Source organism: Panicum virgatum, chromosome 9N (genome assembly GCF_016808335.1).
Source record: "Panicum virgatum strain AP13 chromosome 9N, P.virgatum_v5, whole genome shotgun sequence".
Taxonomy (NCBI): Eukaryota; Viridiplantae; Streptophyta; class Magnoliopsida; order Poales; family Poaceae; genus Panicum; species Panicum virgatum.
The window spans coordinates 3237200-3254679 of record NC_053153.1 but is presented as its reverse complement, the minus strand read 5'-3'; the positions used below and the strand labels follow the sequence as shown (position 1 = coordinate 3254679).

Below are 17480 nucleotides of genomic sequence, written 5' to 3'. Positions count from 1 at the left end.
CCTCCCCCTTCCGCGACCCGGACCACCACCCCCACCACCTTCGCCAGAAGTCCCCACCACCTCTTTCTTAGCCTTGCCCTTGGACTTCTTCGATGCCACCTCGGAGCCAACATTGACCGAAGGCGTCATCCTCGGAACTGCACCCGCAGGCAACTGCCGAAGGCTATACTCCACACCCATCTCCGCCAAACATCTGTTCAAACAAAGCTTCCTCTTACAAATCTCGACCAAGGAAAGATATTCCTTCATGTTCCAAGGCCCCAAGATTTCTGAGGCCTCCCGCTCCAACTCGGCAACAATCACCTCATCTCTCGAACCCTTGGGCCTCCGAAGCCCAAAAACTAGAGAGGTCAAGTCATACTCCATCCCAGCAAAATGCTTTCGCTCGAACCCTCGAGGAGCCCAACCAGCGGACAAAGGCCAAATCTCTGCGGCCAAAAACTCTTCCACCACATCTCTACCACCGCAAACCTGGCAAGCTGTCATGAAGGCTTCCACACACGGGTTGTACACAGGTTGATAAGTGTGATCGAACGCCTCGATATCCGAAGCTAACAGATACTTCTCCTCACTTGAACCCTCGGGATCCGGAAAACCGATTTTGGCATAAAACCAGTACCCCAGCCAGTTCCCCTCCCATTTGTTTCTCTGAGCTGCGGCAAGCACAACCTTCATCAAGCCTGTCTTCTTGTTGGACTTGCGAGGGACGAAGGTGCAACACCCATTCTGCACCTCATTCTCTTCATCATCATCATCATCCACAAAAACCTTCCGAGGCTGACAGTGCAACTGAAACAGCCTACAAAAGGCATCAACGGACACCCCACCTTCGAACGTCCTCACAACCCACAAAAATTTTGACAACGTTGCTATCCCGTTCGGTGTGAAATGGTGAAGCTTCACGTTGAATGGCTCCAGTAGCTTCGGAACTACAGGATCCATCGGAATGCGCAACCCAGCGGTAAAAAAATCCTTAAAAACAATCACCTCTCCAGTCTGAGGCACTTGGAAAACCTCCGGGCCAGGAGGGCGACACACTCCCTCGGGAAAATATCCTTTCGAAACATAGAAATCGATCGTACTCTGAGAGTCGACAGATGGCTCGCCCTAGACAGACTTCCGCTGGCCTATTCTTGTTGGACTACTGGACGCGAAGCCTCGGATCCTTCGGGGTGTTCAACGGGATCAGAGTCTGCGCGGAGAACCGCCCTCTTTATAAATGCCATATCTACATGAAAACGAAGAAAGACATATTAGAAAAAAGGGTTCAAACGAACCTTCGATTAGCCTCGCTGTTTGCTTAGTGCGAGCCATGAACCGCTATCCTACTTACACCGAGAAAAACGGGCAGCTTGATCACGCACAAAGCGGAACCTTCGGAAAAAACGCTTTATAGCAGAAAGCGTCGAAGGTATGCAAAGCTCGAGAGGGCACAGGTTTTTACCCCCCACCCCTCCGCTTATATAGGCGGGGGAAAGCAACAGTACCAACGATAAAATCGAGAAGTCGGCCGCCCAAGCGACACAATCGGAGTCTGACACGTGCACAAACGACCGTTGCAGCCGACGGTTCGGGAGACGTTTTTCCTCTGGAGCTTCCCGAAGGTTACACACAATCTTCTTCTTTAACGCGGGTTCGGACCGTCGGCTTCGGACCTCGCCCTCGAGGGGCTACTGTTGGGGATTGGACCTTCGGGTCAAGCCCCCACCCTCGGAAATGCTCCCTAACTCGTTTGCAGGGCTCCAACGAGAGGAAGGCGAGCATACCCGAAGGTGACAAATGGTCACTCAGAAGCACAAGCATAAAGACCAAAACCTTCGGTGTCATGAAGGATATCACCTTCGGGCGGCCGAAGGTGACAAATGGTCACTCAGAAGCACAAGCTCGAAGATCAAGACCTTCGGTGAATGAATGATCTCACCTTCGGGCGGCCGAAGGTGACGAATGGCTGCTCAGAAGCACAAGCTCGAAGACCAGGACCTTCGGGTAAGGGGATCGCCTTCGGGAACGAAGGTGACGGCCGATCGCTCTTTGACGGAACCTTTAGGGCCGTGACCTCCGGAGCTTCCCGAAGGAAACGAAGACCTTCGTTTGATGCAAGTGTGCGTGTAAAACGTGAATACGTGAGAATGTCGGGTTTGTACACCTGAATACGTGAGAAGGTCAGATTTGTACACCTTTAACCTTGTAATTTTACCCCAAAACCGGTTGTAAGTGAGCTGTAAATGAGTTGGAAGGGGGCAATTTAAGAAAACCTGGCCGAGGGCTAGAGGTATAAATAGCCCCCTCTCTCCACAGTGTAAAGGGTTGAATTTTCTGGTTATTGCTGGAGAATTAAGTGTCTACCTTCATTGCCATTTTCATACTATTCATGCTCCCTGTTTGGATATCTAAGAAGCTGTGATCCCAACAAGAATGTACCCGAGGCGGGACCATGATGGAGGTATGGGTGGCTCCATTCCCAAAATTGGATATTATGTCGGTCTGGACCGTTCAATGTAGTCAAACTTAGTCGTTGCAATGCAGATGACCGTCGGAAAGTAGTCGAGACGATCTTGATGCTTACTTGAGGAACACAGCTAGCTATGGACACCAGGAAGTAGTCGTTCGGACAACTGGGATGTAGATGAAATAGCCGTGAATGTAGATGAATAGTTGTTTAGACCGCCAAGGTGTAAATGAAGTAGTTGGGGATACAGATGAAGTAGTCGTTTGAGAAGCGAGCGAGCAGTCACATGAAGCCGCTCCCCCCGAAAAAAAACTTGATTGCCCACAATCCCATACAGAACCTTCTGTAGGGTTTCGAAGATCTGTTCTCGCTAGAACTATGAGAGTAGCGCTAGCGATGAAGATGCTAACAGCAGAAAATATAGGGAGAAAGAGAGTACCAACGAGTGATCAGGTGCGTAAGAATGGGATGAGGTTGACTCCTTCGATAAGTGATTCAAGGCACCCTTAACTAGTTATCAATTTTCTGTTTTACTCTCTCTATCTCACAAAGACTGTTCGTTTAGAAAAATTTAGACATATTACTAGTAGTAGAAGATGACTATGTTACTCCTAATTAACCATAGTAGCTGTGATTGAAAACCGCGCTGTTTATTTGATTCCGTAGGTACTCTATAAATGCAAACGCATTGGAACTAAAAAATAAACATTTGATTGTCTCCATGCCCTTCTCTATACAATTATTTTCATTGGTATTTGATATTTTTTTAATTAGATGAACTTCACTATAATTTACATGAACAATTTTTGTGGTATAAAATTTGAAGCTAAACGAACAGTCTTTGTGGGACGGAGGGAGTAATCACCAATCACCCATTACTCTTCTCAATTACCCATATGGTATTAACCACCGCATAACTCTCCAGCATTAACTCGTGAGTTTTCTAATTCATAATTTATCATTTCAAATAAATGGATCTAGCTCAAATATTTCAAAATTAACAATACACAATGTTTTTTACCAGAGCTAGTATACGGAATGAGCACTGTAAGCTCAAAATTTTCAAAATTAACAAATAGAGGGAGAAGTTTGATTTTTTTTGTTTGCCCGATAATAGAGGCCAAATCATGAAAGAGTGTATATTAAATGTGATTTAACTAGACTAATGTATATTGTACCAATTTTAATCGTCTTCAAGGATTATTAGGCCGTTTTCCACACAATATGCTGTCGTGCCATGAGCCTATGACCATAAAGTATGGGGGTACAGACAGTATAAGTTTTCTTTTGTTTTTAATACCATATACGCTTTCTACTGTATAGGATTATACACATGAGAATCCACTGTTATATCAAAACTCAAAAAATTTGAACCATATAGCAAAGTTGCTAGACTTAGGGTGTGTTATTCCCTATTCAGGTATGCAAAAATGCAAGCTTTTCTATCAGATCCTCTTTTTGAAGTGGCTATTTTATAATAGTGTGTTCAGCAGCAATCCGCTTTGTGTCGTATGACTAGGGGTGCAAATAGGTGCCTCAAAAGTATCCGACATTCCTCTTTAGTTCAAAATTTTTACTAGTTTTTCAAAATGAAAGCTTATTTTTAGAAATTAGTACAATTTTTAAATTAAACAGAGGCAATGGATATCCTAAGAAGCACCCATTTGCACTTCAACATATAAATTCAAACGCTGATAATTTGTAAGACATCCTTCTCTTGCTTTTCTTTACAAATATACTCCCTTTAACTTCCAAAATAAACCGTCCCTTCTAGGCAAACATAGTTAAACCCGTACTTAAAAGTGTGTTTTATATTGAATAAATAGATAAAATTTGTTTGATACATAATATACCAATTTTCTAGTGAAGCCAAATTTATTCTTACTAGTAAGGTGCAGGTGCGGCATGCACGTGTTTGACACAGCACTACATAAATCACGACATGACAAAACAAATTATATTAATAGCATATTATACCGCATAGGAGACATGTACACTCGAAACAAATAGATCACGACAGGGCAAATAATTGTCAAGGTCGCAATTTCCCTTATGTCATGATATAGCACCAATGATATTCATATCAAATAAATAAAGAAGTACATAAAATTTATTTATGGCATAGAAGATATGCCTGGGCATCATTAGCCAATCTGATTCGCTACAACAAATTCGCTTGACAACAATGTGATAGAAGACTTGTCACCATGTCAATGGATGTAGATGTTACGTTGGTCCGAGGCCTGTTAACTGCGTTGAGATGTGAGGAGCAGTGATCCGTCATTTGCATTCCCATCTGGCATAAAACAATAAGTATAAGAAATTACATTGAATGTTTAAAATTTAAAATTAAAATTTTGAATGATGAGGAAATTACTTACAAGGTTTTATCCTTCTAAGACATCTCTGTAAACAATATTTTTAGTCCGTTTTCCACTTGGATCAATTTCTTTGTTATGTTTCGCTAACACCCATGTTGTCCTACGAGATACACCTCTAGACAATGCAACATATAGTTGATCATGCGAGAACACGGGTTCCGGGAGGTATATTCCAACATTTGGAATAGTTTGACCCTGAGCCTTGTTAATAGTCATCACAAAACTCAATCTTATAGGAAATTGTTTCCTTTTGAATTTGAATGGAACTGTAATGTCCTCGGATGGAGAAAGAGGTATTCTTGGTATAAAAACCCTATTTCCAGCATGTTGACCATTAACGATCTCATAGTCAATTGCATTATCTTCAAAAGCTCTCACCACTAAACGTGTACCATTACAAAGGCCACTGTGAGGATCCAGTAAGAAGAATTACGGGACAATTCTTTTTTATCTTAAGTTCATGAGGTGGTAACCCATTTGGCGTGATTGAGTTGAGAAAATCAAGAGGGTAATGGTTATGAGAATCATCTTCAACAGAGTCGTGACTATAGAAAATCTTTTCTTTACCAGGAAATCTATCAATCATCATAGCATTCATTCCATCAACATGCTCATTTCGTGTTGAAAGAATTGTGCGCTCTCACATGTATGTCGCTGATGAGTAGTTCCCTTTGAGATCTGAATGCACGATCAATGACCTTATCAATGCTCTTATCATATTCATACTCGATCAATATATCTTCTGAAAGCTGCACATAATCATTGGTGCACGCTTCTTCGGTTCCGTTGCCAATTCTCAATAAAAATTCCGAGTACTAGGCATCACTCTGAGCTCTCATGTTCTGTACGAGGTTTACCTTATGCACGTTTTCCCATATGTACAAGCGCAGTAGTGTAGCATCTGTTATTTGAGCTCTAATTCCATGTGGAACGACTGGAAGTACTTGTCTGAAATCACCTCCAAATACCATAACCTTGCCTCCGAAAGGTTCGATGCAACCCATTATATCCTGCAATGATCTATCCAGTGTTTCTACTGCTTGTCTTCGTGTCATTGCGACCTCATCCCATATGATTAGAGAAGCTGTCCTTAATAAAATGGCTGTCCCACTCTGCTTGGTGAAATTGCATATAGAATTATCTCCTAACTTTATGGGTATTTTGAACCTATAGTGAGCTGTTCGACCTCCTGGCATTATGGACGCTGCAATACCAGAAGTTGCGGTTGCAATAGCAATTTCGCCGAGGGAACGAACCTTAGCCAACAATGCCTTATATAAGTACGTTTTGCCAGTACCACCAGGGCCATCAACAAAGAAAACCTTTCCCTTTTTATTAACCACATGACCTAATATTTCATTGAAACCATAAGACTGCTCGGCATTTAGTGTTTCTATGAGTTTCAAATCCTCCTCATCATAGCCAGTCTTCCTCTCTTCAGTGAGCTCTCTATAATAGTCTCGTGATGGATCATCTGTGTTTTTATAAATAAAGAGAAACAATATCAGTTGTCAGGGATTTGATCATAGGTAAAAATATCATAGGTAAAAATATCATAAGTATCCTCAAGCACACCTATTGCATTATATATTGAAAACTGAAAGTATATAACTGTCATTATATTTAATTAAAATCAAAGCATATTCACTGGTTTCAGAAGATAACATATATTATGCAAACACCTATAATATAAAAAAGAACAAGTTTAACTGATACAATACACACAACAATCTAAAAGCAGAAAACTAATACCTGATTCGTGTAGTTCTGGAAGGCCATAGTTATTTATATCCTTGCCCATAGATTTCACAATATTTGCAATGTCCTTGAGCACTAATTGAAGTACTGATGCATCACTGGCATGGGTGCGGTGATAGTCCTCAGCCATTGCATCAAAATGCTTATCCCATAAACCACGAATATTGGTAAACTCACAAAAGACCATAATGTTGTACCTTGCAGCATAGTGCTTCTTTTCACCCGTGTTTCTTTGCCCTTTGTACATTTGATTTGCTTTGCTTCAATTGACATTTCAGCATATCTTTCCCTTTCCTTCATTCTTTTACGATCTTCCGGAGTGATAATAATATCACATGAGGTGCATTCTGTACGACTGAAAGCATGAGTATTCACAACAAAAAAATAATGATTTTTCTTTTCAATATATAAGTATGACTAACCCATGGTACTTAGATATGATCCCGGAGTCTGATGCATGTCCAAAGTTGTGTGCCCCATTTTCTTACGATAATACTCCCTTGATTTTGCACGCTTCTTTTCCTTTTCTTCTTCCGTAAGATCTGCATATTTTTTTCCTTGAACCTTGCACTATGACTTTGGCTGAAGGTGAAATGGTATGATCAGTAAATAGACAACCTATGATTTGTTTGATTAGAAAAAAAAACTATGCTACCTAATTGCAAAAAGGCGCTACAATGCTAGAAATTTTCAAACTACCTGATGATGCCGATAGTTGCCTTGAATAATTATTGTTTCGATGTAGCCAATCTTGCGGATCATCATGGGTTGCACTGGACATCAAATCTACACGAATTTGACAAACTTGTTATTAAAAGAGCTTGAACACGAATCATATGTAAGCGAATTTACTCTTACCAGCCTCACAGTTTGCTTTATTCCTACCAGCCTCACAGTTTGCTGGTACATCAGTTGGGACAGCGCATGGCTCAACAAGCTCTGCAAATTTTGAAGTTATAATTAACAACATTAAATCTGACATGTGATGTGGCAATAACATACCTTGTCCTATATTAGGAGCGCATGAGCTGGAACCATGATTTTCTGCTGCAACAGTTCTAACTGTGTGTGCGTCACCGCCGGCATCAGAATCTGCAGCATTAGGTTCACGGGATGAAATATTGACCAAAAGTTGCTGTTATGAACAAGCATAAACGAACAAAATTGTCTATCATACCTTGGACTAAGACATGGATTGTTTGAGGAGCATCAGTTAATTTCTTTCGGTGGTAATACTCGCGTGCCTTTGCACGTTTTTTTTCTTTTTCTTCGTCAGTCATATTGGCATATCTTTCCCTTCTCTTTTTAAGCATGCACTCCCGGGGATCATAATTTGTGGCACCTGCCCACAATCATGCATGCATCAACAAGAGGATGAGGACGATCCATTAACAGGTGGCGCATGGTAAGTACATTAACATACCTGATGATTCGTCGATTCCACCATGTTCGGACCTGGATCTCTTTGAACGAATTTGGGTGTTTGTAACATCAGCCAGAGGAGGACGACGATTCATAAATTCACGCTAGTTTGTTGCCAGCTACGATGGTGTTGGTGCCTACCAACGTCACCAGCGATGACGCCCGCAGACGCCAATTTAGGGTGGCAGTATTTCATGAATCACGAATAAATCCGCAAGCGCACGTAATACCGTTGTAGCATTTTACCCGGGAGTATACCGGGGTGTCATTTATATTTCTGCAGGGAAGGCGGTGAGTGAGAGAATATATAGATTAGTGGGTGAACTCTATCTAGATTGGATATTCTCATGCATAAACATGGGTAAGATAATAACATGGTAGGAGGTAGGGTGACACACACAAACTACCCTCTCGGATAAATAAATAAAAGAAAGATAAAAGATGATTTAGGCCGGAAGCAAGGTAAAAGTCAGAGTTCGAGTTAGCTGTACTAGGCTAGCTATATCTATACTTTTGTCAGAGATTAAACTACACAACAGGGAGATCGAAGCGACGGGAGGAGCCCGTACACCCCGGCGACTTTATGTACCTCCTACCCCCATACCGAATGTGGAGGATTACTGAAAAGCTCGGACATGGCTGTCACCACATGCCGGCTACCTCTACAAACCGTGGGTATAGTTGACATCTAGCAACACTTAGCTAATCTAGACAGCATGTCTACAGTAGTAAGGGATACTCTAGTGTCCCGCGCGGAGCCCCCACCCTCCGGTTGGGTAGACATCACACTAGAGCAATCATACGAATACTGTAGCAGTTGATAGAGTTCTAAGAACAAAAGACTAACCATCTCCAGTACAGGGCGATCATACAATGCAAGCATAGAATGATAACGCAACCATGACAAGAAGCATATACTCGATAACTCAGAATATACTTCAAGCAGATATCGGTAACCATAGTCTAATTTTATTACAAACAACCGAATATTACAAGAGAGAGTTAGAGATGAACCCGTACCCGACTCTCGAGCAACACCGGCGACTCGATGACTCCTAAACTTCTCCTAAACTCCACTAAGCCTAAAGACTATGCAAGGAATGCAAGAGAGAAGAGGTGAGTGGTGTGTGTCCCCTATTCTCCACCCCCCTTGTATTTATAGCAGGGAGCCACGGGGTGAAGTCAGCACAACCGACGTAGGGGACCAATGGGAAAGCGCCACGTGCCCTGGTTGAGGCGGTGGGGCCCACGGGCCAGGTTGGCCGACCAGGTCGGCCTGTCCGGGCCACCAACCGCCCCCAACTTCTTCTGGTGGGCTGTCTTGGGCCTCTTTGTTTGATCCACGCTGGGGTTGGCCTGTCTTGACTTGTTTGAATTGGGTTCTTGTCACTTTTGGTCCATCTGAGCCTGAATCGGTTCTCTGATAATTTCTGTTATTTTATGTCGGGCCAAAGTGTGCTTATAACCTGCATATTAACTTGAAAACACAACTTGCATATTCTTAAAAGTAAAGTGTGGTTTAGAAACTTTATTGGATAAAGATGCGTGTAAGAAATATAAACTCTCATGATTTTCTGATCAAGTTGACACCTGGAAATGATCGTCAGTGAGCGTCAACAGATGGTAAGTGTCGTTCGCCGTCAGTGATGGATTCCGTGGACGCTGAAACATGTATCACAATTTGCAACAAATGACTAATACCTTCAGTATTAGTGATAGAATCCTTATGCTTGCACACGTGTTAGCCCTACGTGTGAAAATCAATGTACTCTCGGGAGATTGCGAGAACATCAGAAAGAAAGATAACGTACGTGTATAAAACTCACCTGGTCAACTTGGGCGATGCTGATGGACGATCAGAGATCGAGACTAATGGCCGATCGGAGCTCACGACGATGGCCAGACGACGACCGTTTGCGATTGCTATGTGGCCGGAGCGCTCTCGACGGTGTGAAAATCAATGTACTCTTGGGAGATTGCGAGAACATCAGAAAGAAGGATAACGTGTATAAAACTCACCTGGTCAACTTGGGCGATGCTGATGGACGATCAGAGATCGAGGCTAATGGCCGATCGGAGCTCACGACGATGGCCAGACGACGAGTCGACGACCGTTTGCGATTGCTATGTGGCCGGAGCGCTCTCGACGGTGTCCGTTCGGAGATCTCAATGTGGCTGGATGACGCGGTAGCCGGACGACGCTCGCGACGGTGGCCGGAGGACGGTCCCGACGGTAGCCGGTCGACGGCGGTCCCGACGGTGGCCGGACGACACTCGCGACGGTGGCCATTCGGAGATATCGATGTGTCAGTACGTCGCGGTGGCCGGAGGACCCTCGTGACGGTAGCCGGACGACGGTCCCGACGGTGACCGTTCGGAGGTCTTGATGTCGCCGGACGACACTCGCGACGGTGGCTGGGAGACGCTAGTGATGATGGCCAGGCAGATCGAGCTCGCGTGCGACAATAGCCACGGTGCTGGAGAATGAATTCGCTCGTAGAGGTACGCATGATTGACGGGTTCAAGGAAGGAAAGAAGAAGCAAGGACTGACTAAAGGAAGGAAACGTGAAAGGTAAAAAAAAAAAGGAAACTGACGTGAGGAAGGAAACGTGCAACGGAAAAAAGGAAACTGACGTGGTTATCGGATGAATTCATACCATGGGTACAGGGGCGGGTACAGTTCTTTGCCTGTGAAAAAAGTACAGCCAAAAATGGCAGAAACATTTTGTAGAGTGCTGTTTTTTCTTCTCCTAGAAAACTTTCTACCACTTCGAGCCTGCCATGTGGGGTCATTGTGAGGGGTATGGTGATAATTTTTGGGTGGAAACTGTTCTCAATTGTTTTGGTTCTTTACAGTGTAGATAGATACAAATTTTACTTTTTCTTGTCTGCAAAATATAAATTCCGATAATCCAAATAGGCATTTTGATACCCTTTCGTTCAAACCGCCATGCCGAACGCACGGCCCAGATGCGTCGATGCGATTCCCGTTGGAAAACTAGGATAAGAAGAGGCGATAGCGCACGCCCACACGAACGGCACTGACGCACGAGACCGGCCTCCATGGCGACGGCCACCGCGCTCTCCACCTCTCTCCCGCACCTCCCGCCCCGCCGCGTCACGTCATTCCCCTCCGCCGCCGTATCCCTCCCATCCCGGGCCTCTCGGCTGCGGGAGTCACGCCGCGCGGCCGCGGCCCCGACAGCCTCCGAGGTCCTCGACTCCACCAACGGCGCCGTCCCCGCCGCGGCAAAGAGCGCCGCGGCGCGCGGGTACGGGAGGGAGTACTTCCCCTTGGCTGCCGTCGTCGGGCAGGTGAGGAACTTATGCATCGCTGTCCCCGCTTCGTTCTGTATCGGGGTGCGGCTGATTGCGTGGTCGGATTACTGGTAGTGGACTAATGGCAGTACTGTCTCCCGAGTGGTCGGATTAGTGGTAGTGGGATAGAGGTGTTTCGTTGAGAGAATCAAGTGCTCCTGGCGTTTCCGATAATGAATTTGGTCACCTGGCCTTGGAATCATTTCTATTCAAATCTGTGTTGAGTTAAGATTATGGTGCGAGCGCCAACTGTAGCCTAGTGTGGCCTTGTCTAGAGTTGGGAGTCAATGTGGATATATCCATTCTGTTTTAGGTTGAATTGTGGCAGCAGAAAAGGTTTAAGACCAAACTGTGCCAGCCAAACACATTTAAATCGTCTATATGTCTTTGTGGAAACATTAAGCACAATATCACGATTTAATGTACAGTGAAGCTTTGCTAATAAGAAGAACAAAATTAATTTCGAGCTATGCATTTTTGTTTGCCCATGGTTTCCTGCTTCGAGGTATGAACTGTGTAAGTTTTCGTGTTTGGTTGTGACGTTTGGGATCATGTCTCTGCCCAGGATGCTATCAAAACTGCTCTGCTGCTTGGGGCGATTGATCGTGAGATTGGAGGCATTGCCATCTCAGGGAAGCGTGGAACAGCAAAGACAGTGATGGCTCGTGGCTTGCATGCTATGCTTCCACCCATCGAAGTGGTTGTTGGCTCCATAGCAAATGCTGACCCTAACTTCCCAGATGAGTAATGTCTATTAACACTTTATCTAACAGTGCTGCAAGGGTTACTTCTTTCGTCATTCAAATATTTTTGTTCCAATTGATCTTACATGCTACCAAGTGTTTCTACTAATTTTCTTTTAATTGAACCACAATCTCTTAAGCCGTTTATTTTTTGTTTCTGAAATGCATATCAGCTCATCTTATTGAGTTCCGATTATGGCAGATGGGAGGATGGTCTAGCTGATCGACTTCAATATGATGCTGATGGTAATGTCAAAACCGAGATTGTCAAAACACCTTTTGTGCAGGTATATCACACTGACTGATGTTATTTGTCCACAACATTGTAAGCTTAGCAATGCTGCTTTGTTCCTCTTGACAGATCCCACTTGGTGTGACGGAGGATAGGCTTATTGGATCAGTTGATGTTGAAGCATCTGTGAGATCAGGGACTACCGTGTTTCAACCTGGCCTTCTTGCTGAAGCTCATAGAGGTGTTCTTTATGTTGATGAGATAAATCTATTGGATGATGGCATAAGCAATCTACTTCTGAATGTTTTGACGGAGGGAGTTAACATTGTGGAAAGAGAGGGCATTAGCTTTCGTCATCCCTGCAAACCACTTCTAATTGCTACTTACAACCCGGAGGAAGGATCTGTACGTGAACACTTACTTGATCGTATTGCAATTAATTTAAGGTACTTTAGACTTTCAAGCATTGGTTGCAATTTTTTGTTTTCTATTTATTTATCATGTACTAATTCAGTCAAACAGAATGAAGTTTTTGTGTCATTCTTGAACTACCATAGCCAAATAGTTTTCTCATTACCATACTGTTTGTTGATGCAGTGCTGATCTTCCAATGAGTTTTGATGATCGTGTTGCAGCTGTGGATATTGCAACACAGTTTCAGGAGTCTAGCAAAGAGGTTTTCAAAATGGTGGAAGAAGAGACTGAAGTTGCAAAAACTCAGGTACCAAATTATGAAGATAGGTAGCCAGGCTTGTAGCTGTATTCCTTTATCGAATCAACACATACATTCTTTTTTCGCTTCTTGTTCTTCTTTTTCTTTTGCACTCATACAATTCTCTTCATGACACTGGATATTCAGCAAATCAGTTCTCAGAATATATTTGGGGCTCATTAGAATGGTAGCTATTGAACAAACATGGTTACAATGGAAAGCAAATGGCACATGAAAACAAAAAAAAAAATTAAACATAATGCAGGACTTTAAAATGTAAGATCTGACATGTTTATTGGTGTCATAGCGCATGAGAGAATGTTTATAATCATGATATTAAAACAGAGGAAGGGATTGGATGAAAAGAATATGGCACTATTATGAAACGATGGGAATGTGTGTAATTTTTCCTCTGAAGTCTGAACCACATATTATTAACTAAACAAGGTAGCACTCCATGTAGAACAGTAAACACATAGCCTTCCTGTAACAGGAAGTTCTTAGATATAACTCAGATAGTATGTTTCATTTGGGCTTGAATTTGTGTTGTATGCAAGATTGAAAGGGCCTTAGAATGTTAGTTCTATCAGCTATCCCTCTATGCCTGATGGGATCACCAACGATTGTATGTGCGATATGTTAATGCTGATTGCTGAGCATTTTCCAGGAAACAATGTACTGCATAAGTTCATAATGGTGACAAATTTTTATTTTTTTTACACGCTAGACTAGATTTTGTTGCTTCTGAAATGATAGTTTATATATGACAGAGACCTTATACTATTTGATAGCCACGATTTTAAGACATCTGTAAAAAGGTGTGATTTCTACTATTTGCATATGATTTTCACATTTTACATTAATTTGATTTGGAAATTTTGCAATGTACTGTTCATCTCACAAGGAGAACACATGGTCACACAGATAATTTTGGCGAGAGAGTATCTGAAGGATGTCAATATTAGCACAGAGCAGCTCAAATATCTTGTCATGGAAGCTATACGAGGTGGTTGTCAGGTTAGTTAACTTGTTGGGCAAGGATGCTTCAATATCAGAGTCCCTTGAGTTTAAAACTCTGTAGCACTTAAATGAATTCTTGTAACAAACATCATGACTTACTCTCTGTATAGTTGGTCCCATGTCTTGCTGTTTACTTGTAGTCACAACAACCTAGATCTGTTATTACCTTACACATTCAAATAGTACTTGTTGTAATAGCTGATGCCATTCCTTTGGCGTTTATTTCCAAACCCTCATGTTATACGCCTTTGCACTGTTGTCTATACACTAGTGTGGTGTTGATCGTGCTATTTTGTGCAGTGAAATTTCTTTTTTCTTTTTTACAACATCGATGTTTGTTTGGACATAATTATAATTCAAAACACACAAGTTTCTGACACTTACTTGCAGGGGCACCGTGCTGAGTTGTATGCTGCTCGAGTGGCAAAATGCCTTGCTGCTATGGAAGGACGTGAAAAAGTATTTGTGGATGACCTCAAGAAAGCTGTTAAGTATACTTATGCCTATAAATTCTTCATTTTGTAATACAGTAAGATACCTATTGGAAATTTACGCGACACATATTTGTTTGATTCATAGCTTGACCCCCATTTTGTCTCGAGATATTTTTATCTTTACTTGACTGTACCAAATGAATCAAAAATAAATCAGCAAGTAGCATTGTGTAGGACACATCATTGGTGCGAAAAAACTCTGAAGTGTTCTATCAACAAGTTTAACATTTGACATGCTTGGCACCTTCTTGCAGGTAGAGTTAGTCATTCTACCTCGCTCAATCCTAGCTGATAACCCACAAGATCAACAGCAAGAACAACCACCCCAACCACCACCCCCACCCCCTCCAGAAAACCAAGATTCTTCAGAAGACCAAGATGAGGAGGAAGAGGACGATCAAGAGGTTGATTTATTGTATTGTACAAAAATAAAACTTGCTGCGTTTTTTCATTTCTTTTCTCATAGATCACAGCTTTTTTGATGGACAGGATGACGAGGAAGAAAATGAACAACAAGATCAGCAGATACCTGAGGAGTTCATATTTGATGCTGAAGGTGGTTTAGTAGATGATAAGCTCCTTTTCTTTGCTCAGCAAGCGCAAAGACGGCGAGGAAAAGCTGGGCGAGCAAAGAATGTCATATTCTCAGAAGATAGGGGTCGATACATAAAGCCTATGCTTCCAAAGGTACATTGTGGTCTATTTTGTCATTTAGTGCTAAATTAAGCACCGATACTGTTTTTTTCCTCATGTATACCTTGTTGTCCTAGATTGTACCCTTATCACAAAATGGCCTCCAGTATAAACTATCGTTTCTGTTGTAGGGTCCAGTAAGGAGATTAGCTGTTGATGCCACGCTTAGAGCAGCTGCACCGTACCAAAAACTGCGCAAAGCGAAAGAAAGCGACAAGGCAAGAAAGGTTTTTGTTGAAAAGACTGACATGAGAGCCAAAAGAATGGCTCGGAAAGCAGGTGCTCTGGTATGTCACTTATTCTCTGTATGGTTGCTTTTGCAGTCTACGAGGCTCTTTAATTTATGTTGCTTGCATGTTTTGTGATATTCCAATACAATGCATTATACTACCTGTTTGCTTTTGTCTGCTCTGGTTATGGTGCAAACATGGCTGTCCAGTGGTAGCCTACTCATGAGACTTAACAGCTCCACTGGTTGGAATTACTTCTTGACAGGTCATATTTGTCGTGGATGCTAGTGGTAGCATGGCTCTGAATCGTATGCAGAATGCAAAAGGTGCAGCATTGAAGTTGCTTGCAGAAAGCTACACCAGCCGAGATCAGGTACACATTTACTTACATGGTGCATACCCTGCGAGTCACCTTGAATTGTGCCTCCCCTTGGATCACATCCTTTTTGTGTTTGTGGTCATGTGCATAATTTGTATACCAGTACCATCAATGCTTAGATTGACCCTGACCGGCCTATCCTTGTGTTTTGTCATCTGCGTCAGGTTTCAATTATTCCTTTTCGTGGAGATTATGCTGAGGTTTTGCTACCGCCATCAAGATCTATAGCAATGGCCCGGAAACGTCTTGAGAAGCTACCATGTGGTGGTGGTTCTCCCTTAGCTCATGGCCTCAGTACAGTAAGAACTAAGCATTGCTTGAATTATGCTATATGCTATGTAAGATATGATGTTACAGTGGTTTCTTCTTCAAGGCTGTCAGAGTGGGTCTGAATGCTGAGAAGAGTGGGGATGTCGGACGTATCATGATTGTTGCAATCACCGATGGAAGAGCTAATGTATCACTGAAGAGGTCCACTGATCCAGAAGCTGCTGCTGCTTCAGATGCACCAAGACCTTCTTCTAAAGAATTGAAGGTACTACACCTTTGCTAATATCTACAAACTAGTATGATATGTGAAGTATCTAGCTTCAAAATTTTCCACCGTGGTCTAAACCAATTCCAAATTGCTTTCTTTAAAAGTCTATGCTAACTACTCTGAAGCTAATATGATTTAATTGCCTTTTCCAAGGATGAGATACTTGAAGTGGCTGGCAAAATATACAAGGCAGGAATGTCGCTTCTTGTCATTGACACTGAGAACAAGTTTGTATCGACCGGATTTGCCAAGGAAATTGCGAGGGTTGCCCAAGGTATGCTCGGAATGGCAACTCCATCTAATGCTACTGGCACTATTTTCCTTTTTTTTTGTCTTTCCGAAATGTTGCAAACTATTTATTCATGATGAAGTGTCTGAATGCATCCTTTTGTATCGCTCTGCACAGGTAAATACTATTACCTGCCCAACGCTTCAGATGCTGTGATTTCTGCTGCCACCAAGACCGCTCTGACAGACTTGAAGGGTTCATGATTTTGGAGCATGAGCAACCGTTCAAGCACCTTCTGATGAGCAGCGAACCTGCGTTTGTGCAGTAATTGTGTAGCTGTCTTCAAGGCTTGGTGGGCGTTTTGGCTCTCGTCTTGTGACAAATTTTGGTGTAGGTCTCTAGTCTCTACCATGAGAACAGAAAAAAAAATTCTGAGCATGACATTGCATAAGATCGAATGTCCTCTTCTCTCCAATGTTTGGCAATATTGTAAATTGGTCACTTTTTTGACGAGAAATCGGTCGCTTTTGTGTTGGGTAAACTGTTACATAACTCAGATTGCCATACGTGCTAAGAAATTGTCCTTTATCTGATGGTTAGCATATAATTAGATACTCTAGTCCGCATTTAGTGACTTCAAGGCCCACATGTTAGTGCGAGGGAGAGGAGAATTGTAGGAAGTAGGAACTCCAGATTGGCAGATAATTTGATCGCCGTCGGGCCATGGGTCCGCTTCTACTGGTCGCAGCTGCTTGTGGAGTCCAACTCCGACCACCCGGTGCACTACCGGCTCCCTAACCGCGTCAATCGCGCCGGATCCATCGCCAAGCACGCCAGGCGCTGGGGCGACGCCAACGTGCTCGTCTCATGGTTATGGGAGG

General features: G+C 42.9%; 1 protein-coding gene across 1 annotated transcript; it reads left to right on the top strand.

The window, feature by feature from the left end:
- The first annotated feature begins 11037 nt into the window (after positions 1-11037).
- LOC120688873 (magnesium-chelatase subunit ChlD, chloroplastic) lies at positions 11038-17198 on the top strand. Its single transcript, XM_039971230.1, has 15 exons — positions 11038-11326; positions 11895-12073; positions 12275-12359; positions 12434-12750; positions 12902-13025; positions 13941-14033; positions 14427-14522; positions 14785-14934; positions 15020-15217; positions 15355-15510; positions 15719-15826; positions 15997-16131; positions 16206-16367; positions 16524-16644; positions 16777-17198. The coding sequence occupies exons 1-15, from the start codon at positions 11075-11077 to the stop codon at positions 16860-16862; spliced, it is 2262 nt and encodes a 753-aa protein (XP_039827164.1). The 5' UTR covers positions 11038-11074; the 3' UTR covers positions 16863-17198.
- The last annotated feature ends 282 nt before the right edge of the window (positions 17199-17480 follow it).